General features: G+C 37.3%; 1 protein-coding gene across 1 annotated transcript; it reads right to left on the reverse strand.

Moving 5' to 3' along the window:
* Positions 1-859: 859 nt before the first annotated feature.
* On the reverse strand, positions 860-3,213 carry LOC133781578 (alpha,alpha-trehalose-phosphate synthase [UDP-forming] 1-like). Its single transcript, XM_062220618.1, has 6 exons — positions 2,957-3,213; positions 2,593-2,641; positions 2,182-2,282; positions 1,799-1,986; positions 1,478-1,595; positions 860-1,308 (listed from the first exon to the last, which is right to left on the reverse strand). Exons 3-6 carry the CDS (start codon positions 2,248-2,250, stop codon positions 1,285-1,287), a joined length of 399 nt encoding a protein of 132 aa, XP_062076602.1. The 5' UTR covers positions 2,251-2,282; positions 2,593-2,641; positions 2,957-3,213; the 3' UTR covers positions 860-1,284.
* Positions 3,214-22,378: the final 19,165 nt, after the last annotated feature.

Consider the following 22,378-nt stretch of genomic DNA (forward strand, 5'->3'; position numbering starts at 1 on the left):
CGGGAAAAGTAGTTCTATCATCACGAATAGTACGAGGCGTACCAATTAAGATTGAGGACAAAGAACTAGAAGGAGACCTGATACAACTGGCGATCAAGGACTTTGACGTAATCCTAGGCATGGATTGGCTAGCACGGCATGGCGCAACGATCGACTGCAAACGCAAGAAGGTGATGTTCGAGAATCCTGACGGCCAGAGACAATGCTTCATGGGACAAGCTTCAGGACTACACACCCCGTTAGTGTCATCTCTCAAAGCTCAACAAATGATAGAGAAAGGATGTCAAGCGTTCTTAGCCAGCATCACGAACGTGGAAAGGGAGACGCCACTTAAGGTTGGAGATGTCACTACAAGAAAATGGGGTCTTTACCTACCAATTGTAAGTGTAGGTAAAACTAGCCTAATGGTGGGTAATATGGTTTACCTACCAATATTGAATTGGTAGAGATTGGTAGGTAAAAGTTAGTGGGGAAAGAGTCTTTACCTACACTTATTAACACTGGTAGGTAAAAGAATCAGTGGACCCCACTAAGTTATAAATCAATTGATGAGTCATCATATGACGTGTTTGATGACATGGCATCCTACGTGTATGCTGACATGGTTTTTGTAGTTTTACGTGTCTGATGATGTGGCATCATATGTGGCATCCTACGTGGCATCATATGTGGCATCCTATGTGGCATCATATGTGGCATCCTACGTGGTGTCATTTTATTAGCCCACATAGCATTATTTTATTGGTTTGTTACATAATTTATATTTTGTTCAAATTTAATGGTTATGTGTGGGTAAAGGATAATAACAGTTATTTATAAATGTTATATATTAGAAATAAACTAGAAAAAAACCATTCAATAATAAAATGTTTAATGCTAAAATTCTTTATAATGTTCAATACTAAAATAAATCATAAAGTTATCATTTTAAGGTTACCCCTACCAAAATAAAAAAAAACTTCATAAAGTTCATTCCTTAGTAAATTAATGTAAATAAACTAAGAATCATCTTGTAACTCCCGAACTGAAATAGATGGCGACTCTCTTAAATTTGCATCTGAAGCTTGGTCTGTTGGAGGCGGTGGAGGCGGTGCCATGAAATTGTTATGACGAAGTATATCCACAACTACACTAAGTTGTTCGTTAGTAGCATTAAGGCGGGAAGTTATATCATTAAGTCGTTCAACTAACTCTTCATAAGTTGGTTGATTACCCACAATATTTTCACGATGTGGGTAAACCAAACTTATGAAACAAAAGCATGTGGTGCTATAACATTCATTTCTACCAGTATATTTGTAATTCCATCTGAAAAAAAAAAGTAAATTACACAAATTAACACACTGTCACTTTATAAGTTTTACTTCACTTACCCAATTTGTACATAATTGAACATGGAAAATGAAAATATAGAAATGAAAAACAGATATCATATAAAATTCCAGCATGTAAAGTGTAGCAAGAGAAAGATGCCTACCAGTATAAGCAATCTATTATTGGATTCCAAATAGTGATCAACGGCTTCTTTCATAGGAAGTAGAGGTGGAACTTGCCTAGTCCTCAGTTGAGCTTCCACAATAGTATCATTAAGTTCACTGAAATGGAGAAACAAAAAATGACACTAGATTAGAATAAAGCCTGAAAAAGAAACACTAGCTAGTATGAACAGATAAATATTTTTGCTTCTTAGAACAGAAGTGAAATTTGAAATCGTAGAATACATGTCAATCTCCACATTGAGAAGGTTTCATTATCTATAAATCATACATGCTAATGCTAATGCTATATATGAGCATACCTAACAAAGGTTGCAACCCATTCTTGAGATGTATGAGTTGTTACATGCATGAAATTATGCTGGTGTCTCTTTTCTCTTTCATCAGCTGGCATATTCAAAGCATAAGCAATGGAAGCAGCAACTTCTGTGATATTCGATGGATTTACTAAAATGGCACCAGCACCGAGCGATTGTGTTGCACCTGCAAACTAAATTTAAATGGAATAAACAAGAAGATGCAAGCCCGAAGAACTATGAAGACAATGCGTTGAACAGAATTCACGACAAAGTATTCTTTTTTTCCTTTTTCTTTTTTTTTTATTGATAATTTAAGCTTTTCTGATGAATTTAACAATGGAAAAAACCTACCATGCAAACTCAGAGAAAATATAAAGTTAAATTACCTCACTCAGAATGAGGACTCCTTTCTTGGATGCTTGGCAAGCAACAAACTCATAACTCACAAGATTCATTCCATCTCTAAGAGAAGTAACAAGTGCAACATCTAAACAAGGAAAAACAAACAAATAAACAAAATTACATGCATATAAACAGAAATGAAAAATATCTATATTTATTTTTATATATACATATATATATAAAATTTGCACCGGAAAAAGAAATAGCAATTGAGTTACTCATGGTAAAAAAAAATAATTAATTGAAGGCACAATTGCCTTCTGTTGTTTCACCATATTAATGTATTACATGATTGAGTTACCATAGGAATCACTACAAACTAGGCAGCCTAGGAACAATTTACTTATCTAAGACAAAATTGATTAACGGTTTTTTTACAAAACAAAAATGAGTACCAGTAACAGCATACAGAGCGCACAATGCGTGAAAGTCAAGAGATTGGTCCTGTACAAAGAAGAGAAAATGGTTTAGCAGTCTTGACATAATCATTGAACAAAATTGTAAGAAAATCAGGTTCAAAGAAAATGAGAGACAGAAACATAACATACATAATATTTGACTAAATTGCAGTCTCAAAACATATATTAATCAAATGTTGTTGCTTGAAAAGACCTGAACTCAGACCTTTTATTCTTCTTTTTGTTTGATTTTTCTTCCACTAAAATGTCTTCTGAAAGTTGGGAAAGTGATTAAAACAGAACAAAGAAGATCACTTGAAACAGTGTCTCTAATTTACATGATATATAAAAAAAGACAAACCAGATGGTGTATGGGAACAGCAGTAAGAGTTCCAAATCTCCCATTAATGCGTCCCACAATCTCATGAACTTGGCTTGTAAGCTTTTGATCTGTAAGAAACAATAGTAAATAGATAAATAAATAACTGTATTATTTTAAAACTTCATCAAGATGAGATTAATTTAATAGAGTAGAAATGAATGTTATAGCACCACATGCTTTTGTTTCAGCATGACTAACTTCCAACTCAGAAAAACTACTCATAGTCAAATGATTGAAATAACATTAGAAAATAAACTACAGCACGACAATTTGAAGTAGAACTACTTTATCACGCTAGCTTGGATTTTCCTCTAGGAATTTTTAGAAAGCCAAAATCTTTTGTGGAATTCCTTTGATCATGTCAAGACGATCAACCCCCAGCATCACCTATCCATAGTTTAACAGCAATGATAGGAAATTAGGGAACCAAAATTGTGAAAGGAAAATTCATGTAGATACATTGCTGAAACACCAAAATAACTCATGAACATCTATTCTGGTTGTGACTAGAAAATTATAGTAGTTGCTATGTAGGTGTCGAGGAGGGGCTCGAACCTCAGACCTTGTAGGAGCAATATTAGAAGTTAAAAAATAAACTAGAAGCGAAAACTCATTTGTTTGTATATATATTAAAGTCAAGAATTCCATGCGAGTTGGTTGAACCTGTTCACTTCAGCCAATGCAATTTGAATAAAGAAAACAGATAACTAGAAAACACCTAAAGATTGCAAGAGAATTTGAACAAAACAGATCTTAAACTGCAGCCATATATAATTATTAGCAGAAAAACAAGTCTTATTAGTAGACAAGCTAGCCTAGTAGGCTCCCTTCTTTGGGAAATAATTTTGCATGCCTCTATTTCAAGCCAAACATGTACCATATTGTTTATCAAAGAAACCAAAAGTTGTAGGTCAACTACCTTCCCACTAGCAAATCTCTCTTTCAGTTCTTTCATGTGTTCCTTGACTTGAGGAATTTCCAAAGCTCGAACAAACCGGTCAGAGTCTATGCCAATTGGAAACTGTAGTTCCACATCCAAATGGAAAGAAGGGAATGCATGCATCACAATAAATAATGAAGTGAAGAAACTCAGCTTGAAAATATTAAAACTAATGCATTACACCACATCAATGTACAAATGATTATGTATTATGTACTATGTTAAATGCTAATTTTGCAGGTGCGCAAATAACTATAAAAGAATGATGGAAAGGCTTCCAAATTTGTACCGCTGCAACACGAGTAAGCTTTCCTTGGTCCTTTACTCCTTCAGGTGTACCCTCTAGCCCAAGTATACGAGTATAAGCACTCACAAAATGCCTTGCATAATCGTATGTATGGAAGCTGGAAGCTCAAGAATCCACCAATTAAAATCCTCATCAAGAAATAATGGTATGCACCTCTGCAATCAATGAACAATTTCGTTAAGGGTAGATGATATGTATAGAGCTAGAAATACAAGATTACATAATGACAAGTAGCTATTTGAACCTTTTCAGCTAAAGCTTTGGTTAGTGCAATTTGTCCAGTCTCATCAGGCACATTTACACTAGCCCAACCAATCCATCTAGCATCAAACTCCTTCACCCCTATTAAGAATTGAAAAAAAAAATAAACAAACAAACAAGGGATTGAATTACAGATCTGCGATGGACCTTCAAAACGAATCCACTTCAGAAACACATAAATTGTGATACATATATATCTATTTTCTTTTCTTTTTATTCACCACCACAAATAAAAAAACGAAAAGTATGATCGGTGGTAGCTGAAATTCCAAAGGATAAATTCAAATAAAATATTGAATTCAAATGCAAGAAAGTATATCGAAATTAAATTTTTGTTCAAAGAAAAATTCAATAACATAATAATTGATCGATTGTGCTGAGTAATAATTTCGAGGGAGATTGAAGGGAAGGATAATCATAAACATGAAGATGTACCTTTGGGAAGGTAAACATTGCGCTTCAAGTAGTAAATGTAGAAGCACTAGAGGAAGCCGGAAAGGAGGTAGAGAAGAACGCCACCTATATAGTTGCGAAGCCAAGACTGGAAGAACTGAGGAAGAGGCTCCCAAACTCTTGTAGGGAGTAAGGTTCCAAGCAAAATGTGGTTGTACAAGTTGCTCTCCTCCAAGAACAGATGCAGGTACTGTTCCGAATCCATCGGAATAAGGCTAATCCTCCAAGAGACTGCAGATTCCTAAGATATTATTATAACAAAAAATGTTAGACACTATGTGACGCGCCTGACTCATTTTGTGGGTCCGATGTGGGATTCATGTGGGGTCTTTTACATGTATATACATACAGACCTACAAACATTAACATTTCCAATTACACCATATCAAATACAGAATTATACCCAATAGAGAAAAACAGTCTATCGAATTAACTGACCTCACTACGAATCCAATACTTCCCGACCCATGATTTCTTCTCTGTCGATGAATCGGTTGAGCATTTCCTTCTCCTGCAGAACCAAACAATTGTTCTCCTTCCCGAACCAGTCATAGCAGTGTTTTGCAACATAATCATACACGGAATCTCTGATCGGAGTCGGAACAACCCCAAAAACACTCAAAGCAGAGTACGGGAATGGCAAGTAGGAGGCCACTCTGAGTGCAGCCGCGGAGCCTTGGTGGAACACACCAGGACCCTCGATGAAGAGAAATCGACGAAGAACATCGTCTCGATCAAGACCGGAGAGGCGCAAATAAGGCTCGACAGTCTCGAATTGAAGGCAGTATAACTTGATTTTACTGTACTTGTCTTTAGAAAATTGCAGAAAATTGTTTCTGGTTTGTGCATGGGTTTCAGAATAATGGTTGATTGTAGATCCTGATTTTGTGGCTGATTGTGTATGGGTCTATAGATTTTGTGGTTGATTGGTGTACAGAAATGGGTTTGAGTTTTGAACTGGGTTGTGTTCGACCGGTTTTCTAATAGGAGAGACTAGAGGGTTTTTTTTGTGTGAAAGAGTTAAATGAGAAAAAATATATTATAATGATTTTGTTTTTATAGAATTAATTTAATTTTAATTTTTGTTTGTGTAATGTTTGTTTTTAAGATGTGTACCATTTGTTAAAAATAATATGAATTGTTAAAAATAAGTAAGATGACATGTAGGATATTTTTAACACATCATCACACAACTCATCATCATTTTTAATAAAAAGTTAAAATGATAAGAGGGAAACATAAGCGCCAAATGAAATTTTTTTTCCCTCCAATATATATGTAGGGTAACACTATTTACTTACCCATATTATTAGTAGATAATCATCTTTCCAAAATGTTATAATATTGGCAATATTTACCTACCAATAAATCTTAGGAATAAATATTGGTTGGTAAAGGTTTCCTTTACCTACCAATATATATTGGTAGGTAAAATATTGGTAGGTAAAGATCAGATTTCTTGTAGTGTGTTCGAGTTATACAAGAATTTCCAGAGGTATTTCCCGATGACTTGCCAGGAATGCCGCCAACTCGAGAAATAGACTTCACGGTAGAATTAGTACCAGGCACTGAGCCTATCTCTAAGGCACCATACCGGATGGCACCTACGGAACTCAAGGAGTTAAAGACGCAGCTACAAGAACTCCTAGACTTAGGCCAAGCCATTCACCATGGGGAGCTCCGGTACTATTCGTGAAGAAGAAGGACGGGAGAATGCGGATGTGCATAGACTATCGTGAGTTGAACAAAGTAACGATTAAGAACAAGTACCCGCTACCTCGGATCGATGATTTGTTTGATCAACTCCGAGGTGCGACGGTGTTTTCAAAGATCGATTTACGGTCAGGATATCATCAGCTCAAGGTAAAGGGAGAAGATATTCCTAAGACAGCCTTTAGGACTCGTTATGGACATTACGAGTTCTTGGTGATGTCTTTTGGTCTTACTAACGCACCAGCCGCGTTTATGGACTTAATGAATAGGGTCTTCAAGGATTACTTAGATAAATTCGTCGTTGTATTCATCGACGATATCTTAGTATACTCCAAGGATGAAGTAGAGCATGAGGAACATTTGAGGATGATTTTGACGCGATTGAAGGAACATCAACTCTACGCAAAGTTCAAGAAATGCAAATTTTGGCTTTCGTAAGTGGCGTTCCTCGGGCACATTATATCGAAAGATGGAGTTGCAGTAGACCCATCAAAGGTAGAGGCCGTGAAGGATTGGCCCAGACCAAAGAACGCATCTGATGTAAGAAGCTTCCTAGGGTTAGCAGGTTATTATAGGAAGTTTGTAGAGGGCTTTTCTAAGATAGCCACTCCGCTCACCAACCTGACCCGGAAGCAACAAAAGTTTAACTGGAATGATAAGTGTGAAGAAAGCTTCCAGTTGCTTAAAGGTAAGCTTTGCTCAACACCAGTACTCAGTGTACCAACACCCAACGATAAGTTCGTTGTCTACTGCGATGCATCGAAGCAAGGATTGGGTTGCGTGCTGATGCAAAATGACAAGGTGTTAGCCTACGCCTCACGTCAGTTGAAGGAGTATGAGCAACGCTATCCAACTCACGATATGAAGTTGGCAGCGGTGATCTTTGCGTTAAAAATATGGCGCCATTATCTTTACGGAGAACGGTGCGAGATTTATACGGACCACAAGAGTTTAAAATACTTCTTTACACAGAAGGAGCTCAACATGAGGCAGCGCAGGTGGTTAGAGTTAGTCAAGGATTACGACTGTGAAATCCTATACCACCCAGGAAAAGCGAACGTAGTTGCCGATGCGCTTAGTAGGAAAAACTAGGGGAATTTAGCAGCCTTATCTGGAATAGAAAAGCCGCTACAGCAGGAGCTTATCAGTGCCGGAATAGAAGTGGTTGTAGGCAAGCTGGCTAACTTGTCTATCCAATCGAATTTGTTAGAGGATATACGAATTGGTCAGGGACATGACGACACACTAGCAGCACACATGGATGCAGTCAGAGAAGGAAAGACTACAGATTTTTCAATAACTAGCCAAGGATTATTGAAATATAAGGATCGGGTATGCGTGCCAAATAATCAAAGTATTAAGAAAACGATCCTAGAAGAAGCGCACAGTACCCCGTACTCAGTTCACCCAGGGTCAACCAAGATGACGCATGACATCAAGGCAATCTATTGGTGGCCAGGGATGAAGAAGGACATAGCGGAGTATGTATCTAAGTGTCTGGTATGCCAGCAAGTAAAAGCGGAGCATCAGCGCCCTGCAGGTTTATTGCAACCGCTTAGCATACCAGAATGGAAGTGGGACGATATAGCCATGGACTTCGTGATGGGTCTGCCAAAGACGAATAAGCAGCATGATTCCGCTTGGATAGTAATAGATAGACTAACCAAGTCGGCTCATTTCCTGCCTGTTAGAACTTCATACACGGCAAACCAATATGCAGACATCTACATCCAAGAGATTGTACGATTGCATGGCATCCCCAAGACGATAGTGTCGGATAGAGGATCGGTGTTTACGTCAAGATTTTGGAGAAGTTTACAGCAAGCTATGGGTACTAAGTTAAGCCTTAGTACAACTTTCCATCCTCAGACATATGGGCAGTCCGAGCGTACGATTCAGATTTTAGAGGATATGCTACGCGCGTGCGTACTTGATTTCAGAGGATCATGGAACAAATACTTGCCGCTGATCGAGTTCTCGTACAACAACAGCTACCAGTCAATGATCGGGATGGCACCTTATGAGTTGCTGTATGGAAGAAGGTGTCGATCATCATTGCACTGGGACGAGGTAGGAGAAAGGCAGCTTCTAGGGCCCGAAGCTGTTAGACAAGCTCAAGAAGCAGTAGCGCTTATTAGACAGCGTATGCTTGTTGCTCAAAGCCGTCAGAAAAGCTATGCAGACGCCAAGCGACGCGATGTGGAGTTCCAAGTTGGAGATCAAGTCTTCCTGAAGATATCTCCTATGAAGGGTGTCAAGCGGTTCGGGACGAAAGGCAAGCTTAGTCCCCGATTCATAGGTCCTTTTGAGATATTGGACAAAGTGGAACCAGTTGCGTATAGACTACCCCTACCGCCAGCACTAGCCGATAGTCACAACGTCTTCCACATCTCGATGTTACGCAAATATGTGTCAGACCCATCTCACGTCCTCAAGTACGATACAATAGCACTCCAGAAAGACTTAAGTTACGAGGAACGACCGGTTAGCATCCTAGACAGAGGGATGAAGCAATTACGGTCCAAGAGCTTTCCTATAGTCAAAGTTGTATGGAGTAATAGTTCTGAACGAGAGGCAACGTGGGAGTTGGAGGAGGACATGCAAGGCCGGTATTCGGAATTATTTGGTAAGTAAATTTCGAGGACGAAATTCTTTTTAGTAGGGAAGAATTGTAGAGTCCAAGAACTTTACTTAGCTAATTGAATAATAGTATTATAGTATTTATAGCATTATCTTTGTAACTGTGGATTTTTGGTTCAGACCGGGAATTATTTGGACACTCATAGTAGTACTTGTAGATTTTCTAAGTTTAACCTATAGTTTAAGAATATTAATTTTAACCTAAGGTTTGATTATATAACTGATATTAAGAATAATATTTTTTACACTATAAGGTTTAGATAAGGACCAATAGGATTTTAAGCACATGTTATGAATGGGTGATTAAGGATTAAGTATTTTGAGGATTTAATTTAATAAGGAGTAAAGTTTGAATGCTATAAGGTCAGTCAGCAGCTTTGAATACGTTGAGGGCTTAGTCAAGGCTGTTTACTCCATTCAAACTTAGCTAAAAATGTGTAATTTCGTGTTTAATTAATCAGCGTATTCCGATATATCGCAGCTATAGGGGGCGATATATCGTAGCACGTAGATACGAAAAACACGAGACGATGCACGGGAGCCTCGGGCATACTGGCCCAGACGATATATCGCCTACAGGGGGCGATATATCGCCTCCATCAGTGTATTTTGAAATGTTTTGAAATCATTTCCCATTCAGCCATTCAACCTCTTGATATGTCCAGCATCTTTTTGAACGAGTCTTCAGCCTCTGCTGAACGATTATTCAAATTATTTTCACCTAAAAAGCTATTATTTTTGTTCAAGTAAAATCAAGATCCTTTCATTCCTAAACTCTATAAATAGGACCTAGTACCCAGCCATTATTCATCTTTTGCTCTAAGTTCAGAGGCTGCAAGTGCTAAGTGAGTGTGAGAGTGTAAACACCTGGGTTTGGGAATCATAAGCTTGATCATCATAAGCTTATCAAACACTTTGGGAAGTAAGGTTTTAGAGTATTTCGGTTTGTGGTGTAGATTAGTCTTACAAGTCTTCAAGGTAACCCAAAACTCTAGTTCATTTCTGTATTATGTTATTTTCTTTCTCATAGTCTTCTACTCAATCTCTAACCTTAATCTTTATTTTGGTTAGGAAATCTAAGTTCTTGAGCACATAAGTTTTGGTAAGTGTGACTTTCAATGGTTTAGTCTTTCCATCCCTTTCATTTCATCTCTTTTTCTTCATTAGACTCACCCTGTTATATATGGTTTTAGGGGTGTTCCAAAAGTCCCAACGCTGTCCTCTTATCCCGGTAACTTTGGTAAGGAAAATAGGATAGAATCTATATGTTTATGCTTATGTTATCTTATGTTTTATGTTATGAAATATGTTATGATAAGTGTTATGATATGTATGTTTGTAGGCTTGGGCATATGACCCATTTGACTAACAAGACCCCAAATAGATTATGGGCATATGACCTACTTAGCTAGTAGGACCCCACTAATCTCATGGGCATATGACTTGTTTAGTCTATGGGACCCCAAGTAATAATGGCCATTATAGTATGTGTATGTATTAAGTGTTATGTTATGTCTTTATGATTATTATGAAATTTATGTACATGATGTATGTGCTAGATTTTCCTTGCTGGGCATTAGGCTCATTCCTTTTTGTTTTATGTGCAGGAAAATAGCTATTAGTGGCGGTAAGGTTCGTGGATGCTTGGAGATTGTGTATCGATGGTGAATGGATTCAAGGAGTCGAGAGTTCGATTTTTCGAGGATGTAGTCTTGTTTTACCTTTTTATGGTTTTAAATGTATTTTTCCGCACTTTCTATGTAACTCCTTTTCACTTTAAGTTATGTTTTGTTTTAAAGACAATGGGTACCCATATCCTACTTATTTTATGAAAGTAACTTTTGTTTCTACAAGTTTCTAATAAGTTTATGGTATTTTCGCAAATGTAAGTCTTATTAAGGTTTGTATGTATAGATTCATTAATGGTCCAAAAGTCTAGAGTAGTGGGTCATTACAACTAAATTATACATCTATAGTTATAAGGTTAATTTATGAATAAAAACAGTAGATAGTGCATGAATTACCTCTCTCACAGTCAGCCTCTATATGTGTTGGATCTCGAGGAGGATCTGCCCCGCCATCACCTCCGTGATGTCGCATTACCGCAGAAGACATATCTAATAAATTTAAATATAATGATATATATGTGTGAATACAATAAAATGTTGACAAATAAAGATAAACATAAATAATATGGTTATCCATAAATAATAAGTGCAAACAATCTTTGAATGCAAAAATTACAACTTAATCATCACTATAATATTCATTATCACTGTCATTCTAATTTTCTTCTACATTATCTTCTTCTAAGTCCATCTCTCCCTCTTCCTCTTCCTCTTCATCAACCATTTCCTCTTCCTCTTCCTCTTCATCTTCCTCTTGATCAACAGGAGTATCTACAAACAATTGGAAATCAGATGATATTGTGTTATGCATAACATCTATTTCAATGGGATCCAACTGTTCATCAGCTGCTGGGATGTCCCACACATTTCTATGATGAACTTCTTCAACAATTTTCCAATCCCGATCATTTTTCAAATCATCAAGATAGAAAATTTGTTTTGCCTGAGTTGCCAAGATAAATTTGTCTTCTTTGTACCACTCGAACTTAGTAAATATACTGGTTATATTATTTTCATGCTTCATCCTAGTCTTGGTAGGATCTGTATCAAACCATTTACACTTAAATAATACAACAGAACAACCAGCAAGGTATGACATCACTATAACCTCTTCTAATTGCCTGTAGAAATTTTTGTTGTCTACTCTGGGTACTAAGACACCGTTGTTTTGAGTTTTCAAATTTTTATCTCTATTATAACACAAAAATAGAACTCCATTGACAATACACCCAGTGTATGAAGAAACAAGATTAGAGGAGCCGCTTGCTAAGGAGAATAACTCTTCAGAAGGTTCTGTAGATCCCACTTGTCGAAGATTGCAAAGCTTATTGTAAAACCACATGGGGAACTCCTTTTTCTGTAATTGATCTAGGTTTTCAGCATCACTAGATAAAAGGATTTGATTGTGCTCTCTACATAGATAAAATATGAAAGACTTAAAAAATTTAAAAGATAAATGGAAGAGTAGATAAATATATTGTTAGTGTGATCAAAGTACTTACTGAATATATGGGAGAATCTCAATGAAATTGTTGAGAATGTACCACTCAACAGTTTTTTTAAGTTCATCGTCCAAAGTTGTTAATGTCTTCTTACCGATCAGACGACCTTGAGATTGAAACACAACAACTTCTTTGGTGATGGAATTGCATCAACATTTCTATATGGACGATTAAACCTTGTTTCCACCCCTTTGAAGTACATAGAACAGAATGTCAATGCTTCATCGACGACATAACCCTCAGCTATGGACCCCTCATGACGAGCTTTATTACGCACATAATGTTTCAATTTTTTCATGTATCTCTCAAAGGGATACATCCACCTCATGTGTACTGGACCTCCATCTATTGCTTCTTAAGGAAAATGTATCATTAGGTGAACCATAACATCAAAAAACGATGGCGGAAAAATAATTTCTAGTCCGCAAAGAATTTCAACAATTGATGTTTTCACTTTCTCCAAATCAGAAACAATCAGAGTTCTAGCACAAATAATCTTGAAGAAAGTGCACAAGTCAATAATGGTCTTGGCTATAGGTTTTTCTTGGAATGAATGAACACCAATTGGAAAAAGACGTTGCAATATGACATGACAATCGTGGGATTTCAACCCAGTAATCTTAATCTCATTTTCAATCACATTCTTCCTTAGATTAGATGCAAACCCATCTGGAAATTTGATTGATTTCAAAAATCAACAAAACTTATGCCAATTTTCAGGAATATATGTGTATTTCGCTACCGGCTTTTCCATTCGACCATTTACCATTCTCAGATGCAAATTTGGCCTTATCTTCATCTTCTCCAAATCTACTCTAGCGCTAATTGTATCTTTGGTCTTACTTTCCAACCTGACTATTGCGCCAACTAAGCTGTCACATACATTTTTCTCAACATGCATGACGTCTAGGTTGTGTCGCAACTTCATATTGGCCCAATATAGGAGCTCAAAGAAAATGTTTTTTTTTACGCCAACCAACTTGCTCTTTTGTGTGTTTCCTTTTTTGTCCACCGTAGCTAACATGCTTACCAGGAAGAGATTCAGACATAAAATTCATTTGTGTGAAAATAGCTTCAGTGCTAAATTCCTCTGGAGGTGGTCTTTTCTCAACTGAACCATATAACTTCTTCTTTTTTCTAATTTGGTGTCCCATTGGTAAAAAATGTTTGTGACCGTAAAATGAAACCTTATTTTGCAAACGAACGGATGGTGTTGATACATTGCAAGTAGGACAAGCAGTGTAACCTTGACCACTCCATCCAGAAAGACTACTCCTCGCTGGAAAATCATTTATAGTCCACAATAAAGTTGCTTGAAGCTTAAAAAAACTACCATCAACAACATCCCGAGTCTGAACACCGTTCACCCATAATTCCTTAAACTCATCAACCAATTGCCTTAAGAAAACATCAAAATCTTTTCCAGGTGAATGTGGATCAGGTATTAATAAAGTCAACATAAAGTTAGTCTCTTTCATGCATAACCACGGTGGCAAGTTATAAGACAAAACTCATATTTCCAAAAGGATTGAATCCATCAGCAGCCAATCCAAGGCGCACATTCCTAGGTTCCATTGCAAACGCTGGATTGCTACGGTCAAAATCCTTCCATGCTTTCCCATCTGCAGGATGACGCATGATACCATCTTCTTTAACACGCCCTTCATGATGCCATCTCATATGTTGAGAAATGTGCCTCGACGCGTATTTTCGCATCAACCTAGGGGTCAATGGAAAATAACGCATAACTTTTTGGGGCACTTTTTTCCCTTTGGTATTTTTATCCACCCAACGATCCTCCCCACAAATTGGACACTTGTGTTTTCCTGCATTTTCCTTCCAAACCAATGCACAATCATGCTTACAAACATGGATTGACTCGTAACCCAAACCCAATTTCCTCATCAACCTCTTCGCCGCATAATGTGACTTTGGTATCTTATTTGGAGATGGGAATGCATCTTCTAATAACTCCAAGATTCCATCAAAAAATTTGTTAGGAATTTTCCCCAACACTTTGAAATGCATCAACTTTGCTACGAAATTCAAAGATGTGTATTTTTCACACCCTGGGAATAACGGAGACTCCATCTCGTCAAATAAGTCATTATAGTATTGGCTAGTACCTCTGCATTCTGATGCTGGTGGTATCTCATCATCAACCTCATTCTCATCATCTTCACAATTGTTAGGTTGTGCTATATCATTAAGAACATCCATCATCTCGTCCTTGTGACATTGGTGGACCACTCTATTGGTCGGTATTATTTCCTCCTCTCCATGCCAGTACCAATTTGTATAACTTCGTAGAAAACCATTCTAAAAAAGATGACTTTCTAGCACACCAATCGTTTGCAATTCGATATTAAGACACTTGTTACAAGGACACTTCACTAGTCCCCTTGTATCCACAAATTGCTGAGCTCTCTCAACAAATGAAAACGCTCTAGCAACATACTCATTAGAAAATTTATTTGAATTATTAATCCAAGTCTTGTCGATTGACATTTTATAGGACACTGCACAGTGTAAGAAATTATTATTTGAATTATTATTTTTTTCAATGAATTATCATGTTTTACAAATAAATCATCAATAACTTATTAGGTTAAAGTTTATTAATTAATAAATTAAGTGAGTAATTAATAATCAATTTAATTTCAATTTTATATATAATTTAGTAATTACTTTTATTTGATTTAATTATTTATTTTATTATACTTATTTTATTAATTATTACTTTTATTGGTTATTAAATTTAGTAAAAAATTTATAAGTTTATGCATATTGACCATTTATAAAAGATTTATGAAAGAGAAAACCACAAAATGAATAACATAAATCTTATGGTTATTATTTATTGTATAATTTTATTGATTCACTCATTACTACTTTTTTCTTTCTATTTTTTTTAATGAACGCAAATTGCTTGCTCAGAATTGATGTATGGTACATTTATACATAAATTTCCCTAAAAAAAACACACACATGTACCATACATCATAATTAGAAAAATATCATTTTTTTTCTTAGGTAAACCTGACTCCATATTTCTGGAGGAAAAATAGTTGCATCAAGAAAATGGATAGACTATTACAAAAGGATGGGAAGTAATTAAAGAAAAATAACATCACAAAGAACAACAAATATACATATTATTGCAATAAACTCAAAACTTGTAAAAATAGTAAGACTTCTTTTTCTTGATAAAAAACAAATATACTATTTTAAATATGACTGAATATGTGTAAATATCAATCTAGTTATAGGTAGCTATAGCTTAAACATATTGTATTAATTACATGAAATTGGACTAACATTGTATAAATGGGCTGGGTGATCCTATTATTCTTGTAGTGTATTGCCCTTTGCCTTTCTTAACGGTGACTAATTAATACTCTTTAGAAGAAATTATTAAAGTCATGTTTTTAGTGGTATCGGATTCTTTCCAAGTCTATTAATGAACACTACTTTTAATTCAAAATCTTGTTTTTGGTGGGGTTTCTTTCTAAGTCTTTTGATGAGCACTTTGATTAAGTTTATGATTGACCTATTATTTTATTTTGTGGATGTTTTCACCTTAAAAGTAACAATATTTAGTGCAGATATGTTATAATCACAACCTTTATTAATAATAAGACTTCACAAAAAAGTTTATCAATGATAATATTTTTACTGATTTGAGTGCATACTTACCACTCTTTTACAGTCAAGTTGTTACTACTCATCATTCACTAGTTTTATTTTATTTTTCTTGACGGGAAAACTTGTTAGTTAAACCACGCAAAAAATCGTCAACAAATACTAAAATATTCAGTGATTAAAGAGAAATTTACATGTATCACTAATTGTTAAGAAATTTTTAAGACCTCGATCTTTCCTTTACATTTATAGAGAGTTTTCTGCAACTTCCGGCAAGCTATGTTGTTGTGGCACCTTCAAGCTTCATCGACATATTAGTAATGAGAAGCAATTGACATCTATGGCTTCATCTTCTCCAATGCTGGCAACGATGTTCTCTAGTGCTTATCCACAGTTAATATCAAAACCAATATAGGAAAAAAATAAAAAGAAGGTAGTATTCGTATATGCAACTCTGGACAACCAAACATGCAATGCATGTCGGGCTTTTACCTAGTACTATAATATGTTGTAGTGTTGGTTAGAACATAACATATAATTTTTTTTATTATTTTTAATTTTAATTATACATGTGGCACTAACTTAACATATGTCAAATCAACAATTTATTAGCCACATAGTACCGAAACTAATAGAATTTTTACATTTCATTAATGTGTCTAGTTTGGGTAATTTCTATTAGGCAAAAAAAATTATTTATAATTTTTATATATATATATATTACAATTTGACAAGTGATAATAATTTGGAAGAGAAAATCCTACTTATTTATTTTGTTTTTGGATGTTCAACGCATTGGAAGAAACTAACCAATCAACTCCAAATTGTAGTAGAACATAGTTGTTGAATGCAACTTTTCAGTTTATCATTAATATATATATATATATATATATTTGGATTACTTCTTAATGGTTACTACTTATAGATTAGTACTAATAATTATGATGATATAGCAACATAGTGATTTGGTATAACAAGTCACTAACAGGTAAATATTTTTTTCTAAACTAATTTCGAATTTAGTTTTTTTTTTGTCCTAATTAATGTTGTTTCCAGCCAATAAAATACTCTTGCTATATTTAGAAATTGACATGTATTTAAAAAATGAAAAGTTTACAATATTATATTTTCATAATAAATATACGTATTTCATCAAGTAAGCCTTCCAAAATTTTGAAAAAATCAAAATTTAGTTTTAGAAATATTAATTAACAACTATAAATAAGGATCATTGATCTTATTTCAATAATTAATATTAAAGTAATCAATCAGGACAGCAGTAACCAGCACCCATTCTATGAAACTTATAATGTAGCATAATGGAAAAACTTCACACTGAGACATATTACTATTTCAACTCTGAACACTTCAAACCATCTTAAAGCCGCTAGCTCCACCTCATTTGATGTAAGACCAACACCATTGCCCACGATGAACAAGTTCTTTATTAATTCACTAAAACTCCAACACAAAAATATCAAATCAGAAAAAAATAATATATAGTGAAGGAAAAATAATAAAATGTTTACAAGGATTGCAATCGATAATTAATACCTGATAAGTCATGTACATAAAGATTAGTTAGTTATATTAATACACTGTAAATACAATTAGTCCAGTATTACCTAATGTACAGGTGTCACACTGACACAACCCCACCGTTGAGTATAAAGCCCAAACCATGTAATTGTAAATATACTTGAGCTGCAATATTCAATATAACAGTATTCATCAAAAACTTTCTCCCATTTTCATGGTATCAGAGCCAATGGCTCAAGCAAACGAAACCTCACAAATTTCATCTAGCCAAACCCCAATTTCAGCAAACCCTACTTCTCTCAATGCAGCTCCATCTTCAAACAATCAAAACAATTTCAACTTCCCTTCTATAAATCAAACCTTCTCAGTGAAACTTGATGAGAATAACTATCTCATTTGGAAAAATCAGCTTCTCAATGTAATTATGGCACACAGATTGGATAGTTTTTTGGATGGTACTCACCCATGTCCTCCACAATTTCTTCCCGATGAACCTACTACTCTGAACCCAGAATTTACTACTTGGAGCCGATACAATCGACTCATAATGTCCTGGTTCTACTCTTCTCTGTCTGAAGCAATGCTTGGAGAGATTGTGAATTTTCAGACTACACAGGAAATATGGGAAGCACTCGAAGAGATCTACTCGGCAGCTTCTGTGGCGCGGATTACAGAGATTCGAGGAAAACTGCAGTCGATTCGAAAGGCTGGTCTGACCGCTCAACAATACATTCAGCGATTAAAAGGGTTCTGCAATCGCCTTGCTGCCATTGGAGAGACCGTCTCTCACAAGGACCAACTGATCTATTTCTTGGGAGGTCTCGGTCCGGAGTATGATGCCTACGTCACAGGTATTCTTAACAGATCTGATAAACCATCTATGGAAACCTTGTACAGCTTGCTACTTAGCTTTGATTATCGGATGGAAAGAAATGCGACTGAGGAATCTCAGAGCTCCCTTCAAGCTAACCTTTCTCAGATGCGCTCTGGAAAGAAATTTGCCAAACAACCGTATACCAACAATCACCAAAAATCTCATTCTCCACACTCATATCCCAATCAACAATTTTCCCATACTACCCATTCACATTATCCTTCAAATCCCTCTCATCAACAATCCTTCTCTGCCTCCCCTTCAAGTGTTCTTGGACCTCGACCCCTTTTTTCTCCCTCACCGCAATCTCAGCTTCACCCACGATCTTAGCTACCTCGCCCTACTTGTCAAATTTGTGGCAAGACTGGCCACACAGCCAACATCTGCTATCATCGCACGAATCTCTCATATATTCCTCAGTCACCCCGTAACTTTAACACTATACTTAACTCCCCACCACAGCCTTCTGTTACCTTCTCTGGCTCTGAGGCTTCCTCTGTTCCCTCTGTTGCAAGCTGGTTTATGGATTCAGGTGCAACACACCACTTCACCCCTCACTTCCAACTAATGGATCGTGCCCTCCCTTACACTGGATCTGAACAAGTTCAGGTTGGTGATGGTAAGTCCCTTCCGATTTCTCATATTGGTCATGTAACTCTACCCTCTCACATTGTTCCTCTCACCCTCAATCATGTCTATCATACCTCTGCCCTCACAAAAAATCTCATCAGCGTTTCAAAATTTTGCACTGATAATCATGCTTTTATTGAATTTCATTCCAAACATTTTCTTGTCAAGGACCAGGTCACCAAGAACATCCTTCTCACGGGGGTGCTTGATCGTGGTCTCTACAAAGTCACTCCTCCCTCTGCTCCAGTTGTCTCCTCCTCCTTGTCTCCTTCTGTTGCTCATCTCACTCAGGTCCAGGACTTCTCGCTTTGGCACAATCGTCTCGGCCGTCCCTCCTCTCGTGTTATCACTAAAGTTTTTGATGATTGTAATTTTCCAAAACATTCTGGTTCTCATTTTTAGTTTTGTAAGGCTTGTCAATTGGCCAAATCCCATCGTTTACCGTTTTCATTATCTGTAACTCGAGCTTCTGCTCCTTTTGAACTCAAACACAGTGATTTATGGGGTGCTGCCCCTGGGAAGTCTATTACCGGTGTTCGCTATTTTGTTCTCTTTATTGATGATTTTAGTTGATTTACATGGATTTATCATTTACACAACAAACATGATGTGTTTCCTACTTTTCTCAAATTTCAAAAAATGGTTGAATGTCAATTTCGTACTAAAATACAACGTTTCCAAAGTGACTGGGGTGGAGAATTTCGGTCCTTAAAAACACATTTTGACTCTCTTGGCATCATTCATCAATTGTCCTGCCCCTATACCGCTGAGCAAAACGGTCGTGTCGAGAGAAAGAATCGCCATATGGTTGAAGTTGGCTTGTCTCTCCTTGCTCAATCTAATGTTCCCTTAACTTACTGGCCATACGCCTTTAGTACTGCTGTGTACCTGATCAACCGCTTACCTACCCCTGTTCTTGACCACTCCAGTCCTTATTTCATTCTCTACCAAAAACTCCCTGCATATGATCATCTTCACACTTTTGGGTGCTCTTGTTTTCCCTATCTCCGCCCCTTCAACACTCACAAACTTCAATTCCGTTCCCAAGAGTGTGTCTTCTTGGGCTACAGTTCTCAACACAAAGGTTATTTATGCCTTGCTCAGCCCACTGGTCGTGTTTATATTTCACGCCATGTGGTGTTCAATGAATCTTCGTTTCCTTTTGCTTCCTCTCCTTCTTCTCCTCTCCCTTCCTCTTCTTCCTTTCCCTCATCTGTGTCTCTTCTTTCTCCTGCTGTGGCCACCATGCCCTCTCCGTGTCCACCTCCTTCACCCCCTCTCCCTTCTTCCGCTGCACCTTCTTCCACTCCTCCTCCTCTATCCACTTCCACTCCTCCTTCTCCTCCTTTTCCCACCTCCCCTACTCTATCTTCTTCTTCCTCTGCTCTTTCCTTGTCTCGTTTTGCCTCCTCCCCTCCTACTGTTCCGCCTGTCGTTGAGTTACGTGACCAATGTGTGCCTCCCTGTACCACGCCTCTCAATCAACATCCTATGATTACTCGGGCAAAGGCTGGTATCTCTAAGCCTAAGGTTCTTGTTAGCACTATCACTGATGCATTTTTTGAACCTTCTACATATAAGCAGGCAGCCAACTTCCCACATTGGCATCAAGCTATGCTTGATGAATATACTGCTCTTCAAAAGAACCACACCTGGCACCTTGTACCACCTCCTGCACATGGTCACATAGTCGGTTTTAAGTTGGTGTACCGAGTTAAATTAAAGGCTGGTGGCTCTATCGATCGTTACAAGGCTCGCCTCGTCGCAAAAGGATATCACCAAACAGAGGGGCTCGATTACTTTGAAACCTTCAGTCCGGTTGTCAAACCGGCAACCATTCGGACTGTTCTTACTTTGGCCCTATCCGAGGTCTGGTCTCTTTGCCAACTTGATGTACAGAACGCGTTTCTCCATGGTGATCTCACCGAGACTGTGTTTATGTCTCAACCAGAGGGGTTTCACGATCCCACACATCCTAATTATGTCTGTCATCTAGATAAGGCGTTGTACGGTCTGAAACAATCTCCGTGTGCCTGGTATAATAAGCTCAGTTCATTTTTGCTCGCTTGGGGATTTGTTAACTCATTTGCTGACTCCTCAATGTTTACATATTGTCACTCCACTGATGTTCTTGTGGTTCTCGTTTACGTGGATGACATCATTTTAACTGGCAACAACCCCTCCTCGATTGCAAAGCTTCTCTCTGATCTGCGTTCCACGTTTGCTATCAAGGACTTGGGCCAACTCCATTATTTTTTGGGCATTCAGGTTCATCACTCAGCCTCTGGTCTTCACTTGAATCAGCATAAATACATTCAGGATCTCTTGCACTGTGTTGAAATGCTTGATTCCAAAATTTATCACACCCCTATGACCACTGCTACTGTCGTTTCTGCTCACGGCGGTACTCCTTTACCTGATGGCACTCAATATCGCAGCATTGTCGGTGCCCTACAATATTGCACGATGACTCGCCCTGACATCTCCTTTGCTGTGAACCGTGTTTGCCAATATATGCATTCTCCCTCGGACACTCACTGGCAGGCTGTTAAACGTATTTTACGTTATCTTAAAGGCACTGCTCATCACGGGTTATAGCTCCAACCGTGCTCTGACTTCAATCTTTTATGCTATACGGATGCGGATTGGGCCTCCTGCCCCGATGATCGACGAAGTACTGGTGCATACTGCATTTTTCTGGGCCATAATCTCATTTCCTGGTCTTCTTCGAAGCAGCGTGTTCTCTCACGCTCAAGCACTGAATCTGAATTTCGTGCTCTTGCAGATGGTGTTGCTGAACTTTCATGGATTCAGTTCCTTCTTCGTGATCTTCGTATGCAACAACGCTCTGCTCCTCTGCTTCTTTGCGACAACATCAGCACCACCTATCTCACTGCCAATCCAGTTATTCATGCTCGAACTAAACACGTCGAAATCAACTTTCACTTCATTCGTGAACATGTTGCATCTAAGCAGCTGGTGGTTCGTTTCACACCTTCTGAAGATCAATTGGCTGATGCTCTTACCAAAGCCTTGCCCTCTGCACGGTTTCTTCAGTTACGGTCCAAACTCACGGTCGTTCCTCCTCCCATGAGTTTGAGGGGGGATGATAAGTCATGTACATAAAGATTAGTTAGTTATATTAATACACTGTAAATACAATTAGTCCAGTATTACCTAATGTACAGGTGTCACACTGACACAACCCCACCATTGAGTATAAAGCTGTAGAGTCCAAGAACTTTACTTAGCTAATTGTTTAGTAGTATTAT

The sequence above is a fragment of the Humulus lupulus genome, chromosome 6 (genome assembly GCF_963169125.1).
Source record: "Humulus lupulus chromosome 6, drHumLupu1.1, whole genome shotgun sequence".
NCBI lineage: Eukaryota > Viridiplantae > Streptophyta > Magnoliopsida > Rosales > Cannabaceae > Humulus > Humulus lupulus.

Excerpts from the sequence above, each read along its gene's own strand:
- LOC133781578 (XM_062220618.1), bottom strand. The coding sequence starts at position 2,250 with ATGAATCTTGTGAGTTATGAGTTTGTTGCTTGCCAAGCATCCAAGAAA. Across the intron at positions 1,987-2,181 it reads GAGTCCTCATTCTGAGTGAG|TTTGCAGGTGCAACACAATC; the intron begins GTAATTTAACTT and ends ATTTAAATTTAG. Across the intron at positions 1,309-1,477 it reads ATAATAGATTGCTTATACTG|ATGGAATTACAAATATACTG; the intron begins GTAGGCATCTTT and ends TTTTTTTTTCAG.